This window comes from Gouania willdenowi, chromosome 21 (genome assembly GCF_900634775.1).
Source record: "Gouania willdenowi chromosome 21, fGouWil2.1, whole genome shotgun sequence".
In the NCBI taxonomy this organism is placed as follows: domain Eukaryota; kingdom Metazoa; phylum Chordata; class Actinopteri; order Blenniiformes; family Gobiesocidae; genus Gouania; species Gouania willdenowi.
This window is the reverse complement of record NC_041064.1, coordinates 5,542,422-5,558,537: the sequence shown is the minus strand read 5'-3', so window position 1 is coordinate 5,558,537 and position 16,116 is coordinate 5,542,422. Positions and strand designations below refer to the sequence as shown.

Here is a 16,116-nt window from a genome sequence, read left to right as displayed (position 1 = left end):
TGTAATTTATACACTGAAAAATGCTTTCACTCTGAGTTTTACTTTGTTCTGTTGACTAATTTTAATTCTCGAAAAAGAAACATTTGTTACTTTAATTTCCCGCATTATAGGACAATTTTTTTTACATGCACACAGACATTTTCCTAATCCATCAATAATTAATTGTGGAACAACTCATTGAAAATACATCAAAAGGTATTTTTATTTTTTTTAAAAAAGCCAAAACGTCAGAAATAAAAAGTTTAAATCAGAGGTTAATTTTAGACATGATGCAGGGTAGAGTTCAGACAAACCTGTAGATACAAATACATTATATGACAGGGAGGAAAAACAGGTACATGGGACCAAAAACATTGGGTGCCTGATAATTATTAAGTTATTTGCTCTTTTTTTCCTTCTGTTTTTCTAACAAAAGTTTAACCTTTTTACCCCTCTTATTTTTCCTTTAGTAACACAAAAACTATAGAAAGTGATTTACGGTAGGTACCTGCTCAAAAGTCCCATTTTAGTAATTTTTTTATTAGATGAAAAAACTTCTTTCTTTCAAAAATAAATCTGTAGCATAAATATAATTCAATTTTTTAATATTTGTGTTAGCATGAGTAAAATTTGGATTAAAAGTAGTGATTGTTAAAGGGGGGAAACGTCAGTATGTGGCTCCCTCTGGTGTCAGTAATGTGTTACTGCATCCACTTCACAAACAGCCAAATAAACGTGAAAGTGACTAAAAGCCTAAAGTAAATGTTAAATTGTGTTTTTGACCTACAATAAATATATTGTAAATATATATATATATATATATATATGTTATCTAACAGTAAACACTGATTAAGGGTACAGTATTGGTTTATTGAAGCTGCAGTTCTTCTTCCTACCAGTGAGTGTCGCTGTTACATAATCAGGTCTGTTTTAGATTTCAGTGAAGAAACCACAGGCGGGATAAATGAATGGAGACTTTAGAAGAGGTTTGTACTCTAATAACTGTTTATCACTACACATACACACTTTAAAACTTTGAAAAATACTTATCTAATACTTAATTTAATGTCGTTTCGTAGGAACGCGTGCAGGTACCGTTCGGCGTTAAAAAACCACTGGACGCCGTCCTGTCAGTCCCGGCCGCAGTGACGTCACCACGTACGGCTGTGATTCTGACGCACGGAGCAGGAGGAGACATGAACTTCATCCACCTGGTGTCTCTGGCTCAATACCTGGCATCACAGGGCTTCATCTGCCTCAGATTTACATGCAAGGGTTTGAATCTGGGTTATAGAGTGAAGGCCTACCGGGCTGTGTGGGTGCGTAAAACAAACTGACCCATGAGAATGAGGAACTTTTAGATTGTGGATCAAATCTCTTTACCAGATTTTGTCACTTATGTTTCTGGATCAGTGATCTAGATCATTGTGCCATGAAGACTTGGAGGAAATGTATCTCCATTAATATCTATACAATAGGTCCAAATGTAAGGACAACCTTAATTAAATAAAGGGGAAAAAATGATGAATTGCTCAATCCAGGTCTGATCCTGATGAAACTCAGTGTGATACTTGAGGAACCAACCCGACATAATTTAGTCAATTTTCAATTACAAACCGAGATATGAATTTTTTAATGTTCACCAACGTTGAACAATAGGGATTTTTTCAATTTTGTATCCAGAATAAGTATATGAATCTGGATCTTCTCCAAATTTTAATGGAATCTTCCATGGCCAGAGGTTAAAATGTTGTCAACATTCACGTTGTACTTTTGAGTGGACGTACTCCTGCTAACCAAACAAACAAACACCAGTTTATCATTAAAATTGTTACCACTTTGGCAGCTGTAAAATTAGTACTTTATTATTTTTATATCTACTCATTCATTGTCTGGATTATTTCTTTATTGCATTTGTTTCCTGGTTTTTCTTATAGGAATACTTGAGGTCCCATGAGAAGTTAATGATCCAACAGGTGTTTTTTGGAGGTAAGCAACAATAACAAACACTCAAAATACCACATGTGACCATTAGAGGTGCAGTTTCACAACAATACGATATATCGATTCTTTGAACAACGGTACGATCTGATTTTGATTTGATTCAATACAATATTGTAAATTAAATTATATACCCATTTAACACAATCTCTTACATTTCACATAAAAATGGGGAAAACAAATACCAAGCAATATCTATTTTATTTGACAATTTTATTGCTGAAAGTTGAAACATTTCAGAATTTAAATAAAAATCCTTCTTTTTTAACGAAAAGATAAAAGACCTGAGCTGTATTTCACTGACGATGTTGATCCATAGCTTGAGTTTCCATCGATTTGATTGGATCGTGGCTTTACCAATTGACATATGGCGAACCAGATTGATTGATCGCCACACCCCTAATGACTATTATTGTGTATTACATGTCTCAAAGCTTTTAAATGTGTCGTAAACTAGGCAAGATCTGTATTTGCAAGGCCAATACGTATTTGGCAATTTGAAAAAAATGGCAATAATGACAAGCTGTATCTGGATTTGTTGACAAGTTTGTTCTTTTTACTAATTAAACTGAAAGTAATAATGCAGAAAAAGACTCACCTTGACCTTAAATATGACCTTGAGCGAAGGTCAAGGTCACACATTGAAAGGAACTGTTGTTCAATGGTACCAGTCTGAGCACTGGATCTCAATTTGTGGCCAAGTTATATTGTTTTTTTGTTTTTGTGACTTCATGAACTTGTATGACTAGTAGGTCATACAGCTTTGGTCCAATTAAATAAAATACTACACTTGAGATGACATTTTCATAAATGTAAGCATCAAACTTGTACAATAAATTTTTGTAGAGATATGGAAAATATTGTTTTTTGACACTTGGCGTGACCTTGACCCTGACCTTGAGCTTTTGGCTCCAAAAAAGGTTGACTGCACATCCTTGACATTGCCCCTATGAGATGACATATGTGTCATTAGTGCTGCATTAGTAGCCGAGGAGGAGTTCCACGACGAAGGAGTTAAGGAAGAAAAATAATAAGAACTCCTACGATGACAACAATAACCGTATACAGACGTAAACACTGACTCATTCCCAGGCAGATCTATGGGATGTCGTGCTGCTGTGGCTCTTGCCAGGCAGCTGATGATGACTGATGAATCCGAGGATGACGCACTAGTCCAGGGTGTGATCTGCCTCTCCTTCCCCCTGCACCCCCCAGGACAGACGCACAAACACACACAGCGCACTGAAGACCTGAGGATGCTGTCTGAGCGTGTGCGTGTGCTCTTTGTGTCGGGAACAGACGACAACATGTGTGATCAGGTGACCAAGGCCATCCCACATTATGTTCCTCTGATGGATAGGAGTGTGGAATCTAAGTTATAATTTAAAAAAATCCTGTATTTTTTCTATCAATATTATATCAATGTAATATTACTTGTATACAGTATATGACATATCACACAAACATAAGATAAAGATTGTTAATTGCACTTTTTATTTGAAAGAAGAAATATGAAAGATTATTTTAAAAAAACTTCTTTCTTTGTGTTCATTTGATTCCTATTCAAGGCGCTTTGATGTTTATTGTTAATATAGGCTGCAACGTTTCATTTTTGGGTTGGTGTGACTTGGGATTTCTTTCAATGAAAAGATGGCTCCAAAAATTTAAAAAATGTTTTAAAAAAAAAACCCTGGTGTTGCCTGATAAAGCACTGATGTTTTCCTTCCCCTCACAGGCTTTGTTTAACCGAACCATAAAAGAAATGAAGGCGTCTACAGACGTTCTCTGGCTTCAGGGAGGAAGTCATGGTCTGACAGTGAAGGGAAGGTCTGAGTCTTCAGTGCTGGAAGAAGTCAATTTAAAAGTCATCAAATGGCTCCACGAGCAGAAAGACAGCACAGAATAATGTATTATTTATCATGTGTTTGTGTTGGTAAATAAAGCAGTATTTTTCTATCTCTATCTAGATGTTTATGTCTGCAACTGTTTGCTTTGGCTCTGGCAGATCCTCCCTTAGAACAGGGGTTCTCAACCTTGGGGTCAGGACCCCATTTTGGATCACAATAAACTAAGAATATTTTTTGAACAATTTGAGCCTGTTTTTCCTTTATTTTTAGCCTTTTTCTGCAACTTCACTGAACTCACCATATTTTAACCTATTTTCATCACTTTTTCTTGCCATATTTTTGCTCATTTTAATGCATTTCTACTATATTACTCACATTTCTACCATACCTGCACATTTTTTCCACTTTCAAAACATTTTCGGCACTTAGAAATCCTTTTTCCCACCTAATGTGGCATATATTGACCTATTATTGTCACCTTTAAGCTCTTTTCGCCAAAATCCATGCTTATTTTGTTTTGCTAATTTAACCACATCAACTTATTGTTCCTACTTTTTAAATTCTATTAAATGTCTTTATTATCTCGTATTAAAGCGTCACTGATCAGCCACTTTTTGCATTCCGGAGCATATTTACAAATTGTGTCTTTATACTAATTATTATTTACATTAATTCACACACATTTATGGATTGTTTAAATTAATTACAGAAATATATAAAACGTTTTAAACCAATAAGATAAACAAAATATTTTCTTAATGTTACTATAATTATCAATCCCCCCACTAAAAAGTAAAAGCTTTGATCATTTGGACTAAAAAAGACCAAATAAAAACGGTGCGTGCGTTTCCGGTATAAAATAAAAGTCTGCACCTTTTTTTTGACGGAAAACGAAATAAAAAAAGAAGACGCTGGAGTGCATAAGAAGATGTAGCCAAGTGAGGAACCAGTAGAGGGCAGTAATGTACATTGTAGCATTTACGCTGCCAGAAATAATATTATAACGAAGAAGAATTTACTGACACGCGATTGCTGTCTCATTCTGGCTTTTGCCAGAGCCGGACGTTCAATTGGGCATGCTGGGGCTGGATAAGAGTTTTGTTTTTGGCCAAGTAAATGAATTTGTGGCTCTAAATAAAGAAACGGCCTGTCACATTTTTACAGATGGGTCTAAGGATCCGAGATCAGGAAAAGCCGGTCTTGGAGTCTACATTATGAATTATGAAATTGGGAAAAGTATGCGTGTATCTGATTATGTATCTGTGTTCACGACTGAGTTGTTAGCCATTAGGTGGGCTTTAGATTGGATTGAACGAAATAAACCTGAGATGTCGTATATATATTCGGATTCCATGGCTGCCTTGCAGGCAATTTCTGACCATCCCTCCGGGGCTAGGATAGATACTGTGGTAGAGATTTTGTGTTGCCTTCACCGGATAGAGTTGATGGGGTCTAGTATTGTTTTTTCCTGGATCCCATCTCATGCAGGTATTGTGGGGAATGAAGCTGCTGATAGGCTAGCAAAGAAGGCTCTTCTCGAGACGGAAATTGAATATGTGGTCCGATTGGGGAAGGCTGAGTGTGTCAGTGTTTTCAAAGTTACAGTGTATCAGCAATGGCAAAGGGAGTGGGAGAATGAGACTAGAGGGAGGCATTATTTTAAGTGTCAACCTTGTGTGCAGGGCACTAGACTCCTGTGGGCAACTTGCCGATCAAATCAAGTTAAGCTAACCAGATTAAGACTGGGGCATTGTGGACTAGCTGCATATTTAAATCGAATAGGCAAACATCCGGATGGATTATGTCAGTGTGGTCAACTTGAGACTATTTCCCACGTTCTATTGGCCTGTGGATGTTATTCTGCTGAAAGGGGAACGTTATTTAAAGAACTTTCAACTCTTGGGCTGACAGTGTTTTCAATAAAGTCAATATTTGCATCAAGAGCAGAGTCGATTTTAATAGATAAGGCAGTCGTGAGATATCTACAATCTACCAACCTCTATTTGAGAATCTAAAATGGAGTGACTCTAAGTGAACAGAAGAGGGCAGCATTACGCTTTTTTTAGTGTACAGCCTGCCGGAAACCATTAGAAGAAGAAGAAGAAGACACGCGATTGGACGAAAGTACTTCCGTATATATGACGCTTTTCTTCAAACAGAAGCATGGCAGCGGCTCTATGGAACTACGTAAACATCCCGTTTCCCAGCGCTATTTCCATTGTTCGTGTCCCGTTTACCTCTGAGACAGGTTAGCATGAACTCACCGGAGACAACCGGGCTAACAGACTTTATTAATAATAATAATGATTTATCGCATTTTATCGTCATTATACAAGGTGCATGGAGTCCACGTGGGGCTGCGTAGGGAATGTATTTGATTTCATGAAGCTACAGTAAACTAAAGATGGACAACTTTTATCACAGTGTGGCCCACAAAAATGTGATTGTTAAACCTCAGAGCCACGTGATCAACATTAATGTCAGTAATAGAATAATGACCTGTAATACAGGAAGGAACAAGGGATTTGCGTGTCCTTGGTGGTCATTTTGTATATATATATATATATATATATATATATATTGTTTTGTCATTTGTTGCATTTCTGTTGTCAATTTGCTTTTTTTTTGTGTCATTTGTGTATCGTTGCACTTTTTTTTCCTTCTTATTTCTGTTGTCGTCTTGGGTGTTCCTGGAGTTATTTTGGGTGTTTGCGTTGTTGTTTTGTTTATTTTTCAGTTTTTTGTATTCTTTTCTTTAGTTTTGTGTATATTTGTTATTGTTTTGTGTTTTTTTTTTTTTTTTTTTTTTTTTTTTTCAAGTTCGTGTTATTTTGTTAAAATTTCATATATATTTTTCAGTTTTTTGTATTCTGATTTTTCATTTTGTGTGTATTTGTTATTGTTAAGTGTGTTATGTTTTTTTTTACATGTTGATGTTATTTTTGTTTTCATTTAATGTATATTTTTCAGTTAATTTGTGCATTTTTGTTGTCGTCTTGCGTGTGTTTTTCATAAGTAATTTTGGAAATTAATTTATTCTTCAATTCATATTTTGTGTTTTTTTGGAGTCATTTTGTGCGTTTACTTTGGGGCCGATGGCCAAATGTGGCCGCCAGTTGCCTGAAGTACAGTTTATCAGAATCAGAAATACTTTAATAATCCCAGGGGGAAATAATTTTTGTCACAGCTCCAGATATACAAACAATATATATTATACAAGCCACATCTATTAAAAACAATATAAATATACATATATAAAATGCCAATTGTACAGTTTAATCTACAGTTTAAAAGTGTTAATGTGTGTTCTCATGTAGATAAAAACATTAAAGCCCTAATGGTGGAAATGGGGAGGGTCCAGAGGCTCATCTGCAGCGAGATGCTTCAAACGGAGGTACGAGTGCTGTACGAGCTGCTTTACTTCCTCAACAACAGCTTCAGAGGCAACAAGGCGTTCAACTGCGTCAAACAGGTCGGTACGACCTCCTTAAAGTTCATACATGCCTGATTTATATTGTGTTGTTTAGTTACAGATGTGGAAATACACTGAGAGATTACAATTAGTTAGAGCTGGGTGTGAATGTACAAACGTGCTAAAAGTTAAGTGCATGAAGAAGATTTTTGCCTTGTTGGAAAACTTTAGATTATTATTTTATCTTTTAGTGAATCTATTCTACTGTCTTTTAATAGATTAAATCAACCCAAGATTTTGTTATTCTAGTATTTTTTTTCTTCAGTTTAACTACTTTGACATGGACGTAATTTACGATTAGGCAGTTTTCCAGTAAAGGTTCTTTATTATGCTTTTGAGTGTGATTGTTTACATGGTGAGACATGAGACAGAATAGACATAACCTGACCTGGATCTTCAAGTTTGTTCATCTTTGCTCCTAACTAGGGGTGTCCCAATACACTGTTTTCACTTCTAATATGATATCAATTCTGTATCCTTACGTAGTGGTCCGGTACGTATAGACACGAATCATACATACTTCTATTACTTTTTTTGTAGCGTGTAATGTTAGAAAAGTCTTAATAAAGTGATATTTAAACAGAGAGCAAGGGTCAGCAACAGTAGGTATGAGAAAAAAGCTAACCCATTTATTATTACATAAATACATAAAAAAAAATCTACATTTGAATAGAATAAATGAGAAGACCCTGAAAATTACAATAAAAACTATAATTTTTGGTGACATCAGATCGAGACACCCTTACATGTTGTCACGGCAAATTTGCGGTTGACCTCATTTGGAGGCATGATTTATTGCTCTGGTTGAGTGATGGAGTCCAGGCGAGGCATTGATGATTTTATAAAAAAGGTTTATTATAAAACTAAATAAAAAGGAGTACAAAGATGGACAAAATTAGTTACCGCCCCGGGCGGACGTCCGCTGATCGAGTGGCCCAGTTCTAACTCATCACGTATATTCCCCCTCAGTCCCCCTCCATCCTTCCCCCCGGGAGATAAAGAGGACAGAGAGGAGGAGCGAGGGAAGAGAGTGAAAAGAGACAGTTTCTTCTTTAGGTCAAAACAACCAGTTCTCTGGTATCTCCTGATTGTCGTGAGTGTTGGAGGTGTGTGCGTGTATGGTGTTTGTGTGTATGAATGGATGTGTATTGGGTGTGTATGTGTGACTATGTGAGTGTGTGTAGGCATGTGAGTGTGTGATGCCTCTGTGTCTGAGGGATAAGATGTGTTTTGGGAAGCTGACCTCGAGAAGAGAGCAGAAAACATGAGACAGCAGAAATGAAAAGTCTCAACTTAAAGCCTTAAAAAGAATAAGGTCTATGAGTAAATATGTTAATAAACATAACTAACAATTTTTGCCCTGACACATGTGATATTCTAGTAGTGTATTCTAAGATGTGTTTGTTACAGGTTGAACAATGCATCAACAGACTGAAGGACATGAAACTTGACGTGGCTCTCGTGGATCTTTCGGATGCGTGTCCTCAAAATATTCAGAGGTACATCGTGTGCTTGTTAAACCTGCTGAGAAGATATTGAAGGTTTTAAAAAAACAAAACAAGAAGACGAGATTAATCATACTTATTCTCTCTGTGTGTGTGTAGAAAACTAGGCCTGAAGACTGGTGAGTGTGACGTTCCCAGTCAGCCCACACTGGAGTGGGTTTGTCTCAAAGTGCTTGGAGCCTCACGGCTGAGCACCTGCACGCTAACCCGATGCAGCAAAGCATTCGTGTATCTTTTTTGTCAGATGATCTAATACACAGTATCTCAGCATGTGATGTTTGATGTAAAGTTAGAGTTTAGAGTGGTTCATTTAAGCATGGTAAAAAAAAATAAAGTTTATTATTAGTTGCGCCATAGTATATAGTCATCTTAAAGATGTAAATCCTTGTTTTAATCGCAAATAAAATGGGTTAAAACTGACCAGAAAAGGTGGTGAAATGAGATTTTAAAAACCACAGAAATTGGTTAAAAGTTCCAAATTAGAGTGGCCAAAAATAGACAGATAAGTGTCAATATTGGCTTAAAAGTGGCAGAAATGGGTGCAAGCGGGGTTGGCCTAATGTCATTTAAAAATTTAGAAAAATTGGTTTAAAATGGTGAATAGTGGCCATGACGAATCGTCAATGTGGTTAAATTGGCAAAAATGAGCATGAAATATGTTGAAAAGAGGTTAAAAGTGACAATAATGGGTCAATATATGTAATATTAGGTGGAAAAATAATGGAAAGGGTTTTTAAGTGCCAAAAATGTCAAAAAAGACATTGAAATTTGATGGAAAAGTGGCAGAAATTGAAGTAATGTTGCCAAAACACATTAAAAGGAGCAAAAATATGGCAAGAAAAAGTGATGAAAATAGGTTAAAATAATGGCAAGTTTGGTGTAGTTGCAGAAAAAATGTAAAAAAAAATAAGCAAAAATGGGCTCAAATTGTTCAAAAAATAATCTTAGTTTCTTGAAGGCATCTGGCGACCCCCTCTCAGTATTTTATGACCCCGAGTTTGAGAACCCCTGATGTAGAGAATCTTAAAGGGACCACCCTATTTTATCTCTTTGTATTTTTCCTTAATAAAAGGAACATTTCAGGTTGGTGAGGAGGCAGATGAAATGGAGTGAATTCCTGGTTCTGAACATGGTGATAACGAGCATGCTCAGTCGTCTGTGGTGAGAAATCTTTCTCTTAACGCTTCACTACACTGTAGTAATACAATCTTGGTATTGCATTTTATTTTCTAGTTTTATTGTTGGATATCCATACATTTTTGTTATGAACGATGAATATCTTCCCGGTGCTTCTGTTTCAGGGTGATTTTCCGTGGTTTGCTCCTCTACCTCTCCACTCTCTACCAGCAGCTACTGGTCGTCGTCAGGGCCGTGGCCCAGAGCCGCCCGATGCCTTTTCTCACAGACTTCTCCCTGCCCAAAGACCTCGTTGAATTCCTTGGTCCTTCTGAAGCTCATTTCCTCATCAATCATCCCACATTTATTAAAAACCTTAAAAGAAAGAAGTTTCCAGCTGAAGTCGAGATCAAGAGAAAGAAGAAGAGGAAAGAAGAAGACTTGGGTGTTGCTATAAAGCGAGGTAGAGCAAGGGTATCAAACTCATTTTCACTCAGGGGCCAAATATATTTTAGGTGGTGTGAACATTATTGTGGCCTTGTTTGCACTTCCATGTGTAAATTATATTTACATCCAAGCAATTAATGACAGATTTGAGTCCCTGCAGGATCTTCTTCTTTTCTAAATTCCTTCTTTTCTAAGTTTATACATTTATTTAACCATTTATCTTGAAATGTCATCAAAGGTTAACGCTACATGTAGTTAAATGGGTTTTATTTTTACAGCAATGCATGGTTTTTTCTTGCAAAAACTAAAACAATGCATTTTTTTAATATTGCATAATTGTGAACATTTTTAGGGGAATTTTGTGGAATTGTTTGTGAGGAAATTTTAAGTTTAAAAAAGAATAATTCCTCCAATTTGTAATTAAAACAAAATTACGGCAGTTACGGTAAAATCAAACTGAAACCCACAAGTGTAATTTTTGGTAATTTACACAATGTTTAATGTTTTCTCTGTCGTTCTTACCAAATTAGATGCTCTAAAGGGCCGATTTTGTGAGTGCTTGCTTTTAACTGGTTTCATATCTGTTCCCTTTTTTCCTTTCAGATGTTGGTTTTGATTTCAATTTGAAGCCAATTTTCAGTATTTCCAAAAACCTGACACAGGTATGGAAACAGATTGCACTAAATCTTTGCGTAACAATTATTACTGTGTTTTAACTGATTTTTTTACTGCTGCATTATTAATACAGAGTTTATTTTCTTTGGTTTCTAAGGGCAAATCAGTTCCAGAAGAAATGCACAAGGTTGAAATACAAAAGTTCCAAAAACAAGCAATGAAAGCTGCTTCTTTCACACACATGTCCACACATCTAGAGGAAATGATTCAGTGGTGCAGATCCCAGAGGATGAAGAAAGAAGAGCAACTTTTATCATTTCTGCATTTAAAGTGCAAGAGAATGAAGAAGAGTTTAGAGGATACTAAGCTAAGGTAAGACACACAGCCGCTGCATGATCACATGATCACAAAGGAATTCTTATGAAGGTCGATATGTTGCAAAAAGGGAGAACTTGTACGATGTGAGTGAGTGTATAAAAAATCCACACGTGTGAAATTATTGATGGGAAAATATGTGAACCTGTAAAGTTAAAATTTAAACCCAAAGAAAATATTCACAAATGTGTGATCGGAATGTGAAGTCTCGCAAAATGTGTTGCAAAACTCAAGCAGTGCAGATTCACACGAGAAAAGTAGTTTTTGCATCTGTAGCGACAGATTGGAAAAGTTGGATTACAAGTTTGCAGCTGTCATTATATTAGTGTAAATATCAGATCATGCATGTGTGAATATTTTCTTTGGGTTTACATTTTAATTCTACACAGGGACAGGGTTCCTGCGGATTCTTAAAAAGTCTTAAAAATAAGGCCTTAAATACCATTAAAATGTCTTAAATCAATGTTTCAAAACTTCTACATTTTAACACATAATTAGTATGATTGTAATCATTATCATGTTTCAAAGTAAATGTATTTACATGCAGCGCGAAACAACTACAAAACAGTGCAGCGCGGCTCTTTGCAGATGTGTGTCATGTTTTTAGCAACATTTAACCACATGGAAATGTAAATTTAAGATTTTTCTTAATGGTTTTTATTTTTGTTGTTTCATAGATGGCTTTTTTAATGTTGTCATCTTGTGTGTTTTGAGTGATTTTGATTAGTTGAGTCTGTTTTTTTTGTGTGTATTTTATTGTAAGACACTTATTTTCCACCATTTGTGTTTACTGTGAAGTTGGTCTTAAATTTCATTTCAAATGGCAATAAAAAGTCTCAAAAAGTCTTAAATTTAATTTGACTGAAGCTGTAGGAACCTTGTCTGAACCCTGTCTACAGGTTCACATTTTTCCCATCATTTTTGACATGAAATTAATTTAACGTGTGGATTTTTCATACACAAGCTCACATCACATTCTACAATCTCTCCCATTTTGCAACATATCTACCTTCATAAATTCTTACACTCTGTTCTCATCGTCTGCGTCCACAGGAAGTTACCCGTGTTCAGACGCCACGTATGCTGGGCTTTGTCTCCTCGAGGACTGACGCCAAACACCTTTCACTCCTTTTGTGCAGCGATAAAAAGCCCACGTTGGAGAACCCGTATTCAGATTCTCAAAGGCAGGTTAAGGTCGTCTCGGCTCAGAAAACGAGTCAAAGGCAAACCTCAGATAAAGAGACGGAAAGAAGCTGACCTAACACTGCCTCTGCTGGTCAAAAACCATCAACACAACCACACTGTGCTTGAAGTGGGACGTCCCAACGCCAACTCTGTCACTGATGAGATCGATGATATATTTGCTTCTTTACACTATTGAAACCTCTGAAAGGGAGGATGGACATAAGGAGCTGCAGCTGAGCGCACTGTGGTATTAATGGATTAAATATGTAAAGAATAAAAAAAATGCATAGTTTTGTTAACAAAAACATTTAATGCATAAATATTTTTTTGTTGCCATGGTTTTGTCACACATGGTATATTAAGGCTCACTATTACTAGAATAAAATAAACCAGTATTATAAGTCAGTATTTTAAAAAGTTCCAGCTATTAAATTGGGAAAATGTTTTATTGCAGTGTTCAGATTTTAAACAAAGATACTTGGAATAAAAACAAAATATTTTCATATGAAGGTCTTTTTGTGTTTTTTTTTTTTTTTTTGCTTTGTTTTATAATTAATTAATCTATTTGAGTTTAACAAAAAGAATTTTGTCGTGTACTATATATTCTTACATATTGTGATGCCGGTGAATCCAGTGTTAATGTTTGTTCTGTGTTGCCATGTCTGGGTTGCCATGTTGGGTGTTACCGTGTGTGTTGCCGCCCTGAGTTATGAATGTGATTGTAACGTTCCTCTTGTTCTGGGCTGTATCCTAAGTGTTGGCGGGAGGAGGAGTTAGTTCATGTCTGACAGTGTGGATGGTGTGTGTAACAACACTGTGTACGATTGTCCTGCTCTATAACCAGCAATTAAAAGCGACTTCTGACAAGACTTCAGCAATCCTTATTTCACGGCTCATCCACACTACAATATATTAAATGTTTGGATTGTTGTACTTTAGCATAGTAGGTAAAATAGCGATCATTTACAAATTACAATGTCTTTTAGTCCAGCTTAAACATTTTTGGGGAAAAAACAATGTAAGATTTACTGTGAGGTTCATTTAGATATTTTTTTAATTTTTGTTTATATAAATTGTCAACACAGCACCAGCACATTTAAAAATGTTTTATTTTTGATATAATTTTATATTTTGTAATATAAAATTGTAATTGGCCGCTGTTTGAATATAGTTAAATTGAATTTAATTATTGTTATTCATTCATTTATTTTTTTTACTCAACATTTTCAAAAACACAAACTTGATAAGTATAATAAACTCAACTTCTAACTTCTTCAAAAGCAAACAACTAAATACAAAACACAATAGGGTTCCTTAAAGGAACATTTAAAAAATATATATTGCAAATCAAATAAGGTGCATCAGGGCTCCCATATTAGTTGGGCATTAAAATAAATGAATATAAAAATATAAATCGGAGCAAAGGCATATCAGGAGATCAGGGTGGGGTAAATGGAAATTAAATAAATGGAAGAAAAAAAATAAAATCTTTTTTTCTTCCATTTATTTAAGTTTATTTTATGTAAACTGAAGTTATACACGTTATAGGAATAAAAATATGTTGAGACCTATTCAGTAGTCCGTAGACATAGTATATTTAATGATTAATAGTTAATTTTCGGAATCAATTTTAACAATTTTACCCTTCCGGAAGTAATTTTACGTCATTTCCGGTCATAAGTGTTCGTGTTTCCGGAAGGTGGGGTTTTTTTTGTTGCTGAAGCGGGCCGAGGAGATGCCTCGGACTGTGCTGCTAATGCGGGCGGAGAGATAACATTAGCCGGAGGCAGAAACACGTACCCAGCTGTGGTAAGGCCATACTACTTTATAATTAGACTAAAATTAAGCACAAAGCGTACGTAGTGACACATGTAACTGTTTCCATCTAAACCCCGGGGTTTCAAAAGTCCAGGATCCGAGTGTGATTAGACCGCTCCGAACCAGCTGTCTTTTTTATTTTAATATATTTAGTATTTACCTGCTGCTGCTTTTGTTTCTGCAACATATTCAGGCACTTCTTGGTCTCATTCTAGTTTTACCTTTATAATCGCCATTTTAACTAATTATAAACCAGTTGTAAGCACGGTATTGCTGTGGTGTTGATTTTTGGTTTGTTTTTCTAAGGAGAACGACACCAAAGAATGCTATATACTGTACTTATATATATATATATATATATATGAAAACAATTAGTGAGCTCACAAACGTCCTAATTGGGATATATTAAATGGAATAGAGCTGATGTTTGTGTTTCTACGCAAACTTAAACACAGTAATGTGAGAAGTTAATGCTCTGAGAAGCTGACACACCCAAAACTCTACTACACTGTGTATTCAGTCAATAATATCTGTATTATGGCCTTAATCATAATACCTGCTGCACTTATTTTCCACACAGTGGTTAATTATCTAAATAACAGTCAATTTAACGATTTGTTCTATAGTTGTTTTGTGTGTGTGTATTGAATTGTCCTGGTTTGTGGTGTATGGTGTAAGTAAACGGCAGTTAAGTCAATGTTTACATGTACACTGTCACACTACTGAGTGTGAGTGGGTGTTGGAGGTGGATAGTGTTGGTGAAGCAGCACACCCTTGTTTACTTTTCTATAATATTACACACACACACACCATAAAAACAATGGTGGAAACAATGCAGTACCAGCACATAATCCATTGGTTCCCATCCTAATTTTGGATCGTGACCTCAGTTACATATCAAGAATTTCTGGTGACCCCAAAGACCCCCGTACCAATAGCACTGGGGGTTGTCTGTACGGCAACCGTTCGTATAGACACTTTATTTTTTAATTTAGTTAAACTAGATTTATGAGCAATTTTAACATCATTGTGCTCCAGTCTTGATTTTGTGTAATTTAGAATATTTTTGTTTGAATTGTTTGTGAGAAATTGCAAGATTTATGGAAAAAAATTGAGTTCTTTCAACAATATTTAAATAAAAATGACTAAATTCTTATTTATTTATTCTAGTGGTATAACCATGACAAAAGTGTGAGCTCCTAAACATATTGTGACTTTACGTTAAAATTGTGAATTTGAGATGTACACAACACAACTGAATTATTTGGTAATATTATAATTTACACAGTAATTAATGTTTTCTACTGCCTCCTATGGGCCGAATTGGATACTTTCAAGGGCCATATCTGGCCCCAGGGCCTTGAGTTTGACACAGGTGACATAAAAGAATAACTTGGGTATCTAATCTGTTTTTATGCAGCGTCACCTAAGTGACGTCTAGGGCTGCAGCTCAACAATATTTTGGTAATTGAGTATTTTATTCCATTTATTTATCAATTGTGTATATATACAGCAAATCTAATAAAGTAAGGTATAAAAAGAAAACTCTAATATGTTATGGTTTCATTTATTCTGACGACTTTTTTCATGAAATTTACTTTGAAATTTAGTTTGATCCTGACATGGCTTTGATGTATCCCTACGAGCTTTGATGTACCGGTAATCAGTAGATGTCTCTGAGGAAGACTGAAAGTTGGCAGTTGAAACATGTCAGATCAAAGTAAATTTCCTGGAGAGAATCTGTAAATCTTACCAT

At 35.6% G+C, this 16,116-nt stretch overlaps 3 protein-coding genes across 5 annotated transcripts in view; all 3 read left to right on the top strand.

Annotated features, from left to right (window-relative positions):
• Positions 1-913: 913 nt before the first annotated feature.
• Positions 914-3,886, top strand: tex30 (testis expressed 30). Its single transcript, XM_028436095.1, has 5 exons — positions 914-965; positions 1,059-1,298; positions 1,917-1,968; positions 3,073-3,299; positions 3,716-3,886. Exons 1-5 carry the CDS (start codon positions 948-950, stop codon positions 3,884-3,886), a joined length of 708 nt encoding a protein of 235 aa, XP_028291896.1. The 5' UTR covers positions 914-947.
• A 2,086-nt stretch (positions 3,887-5,972) lies between these two features.
• Positions 5,973-12,926, top strand: LOC114455461 (nucleolus and neural progenitor protein-like). 2 transcript variants are annotated; one of them, XM_028436710.1, is made up of 9 exons: positions 5,973-6,075; positions 7,145-7,299; positions 8,710-8,798; positions 8,904-9,032; positions 9,888-9,965; positions 10,106-10,383; positions 10,971-11,029; positions 11,140-11,354; positions 12,411-12,926. In XM_028436710.1, exons 1-9 carry the CDS (start codon positions 5,991-5,993, stop codon positions 12,736-12,738), a joined length of 1,416 nt encoding a protein of 471 aa, XP_028292511.1. In that variant the 5' UTR covers positions 5,973-5,990; the 3' UTR covers positions 12,739-12,926. The 2 variants fall into 2 exon arrangements, with proteins under 2 accessions (XP_028292511.1, XP_028292512.1); XM_028436711.1 differs by having other exon boundaries at positions 12,497-12,763.
• A 1,293-nt stretch (positions 12,927-14,219) lies between these two features.
• ralba (v-ral simian leukemia viral oncogene homolog Ba (ras related)) overlaps positions 14,220-16,116 on the top strand; it is an 11,385-nt gene continuing 9,488 nt past the window's right edge. Inside the window, exon 1 of one of the 2 annotated variants that reach the window (XM_028436647.1) lies at positions 14,220-14,351. The gene's annotated coding sequence lies outside the window, so the exon portion shown is untranslated. The remainder of the gene's footprint in view (positions 14,352-16,116) is intronic. The other variant, XM_028436648.1, reaches the window with a different exon arrangement.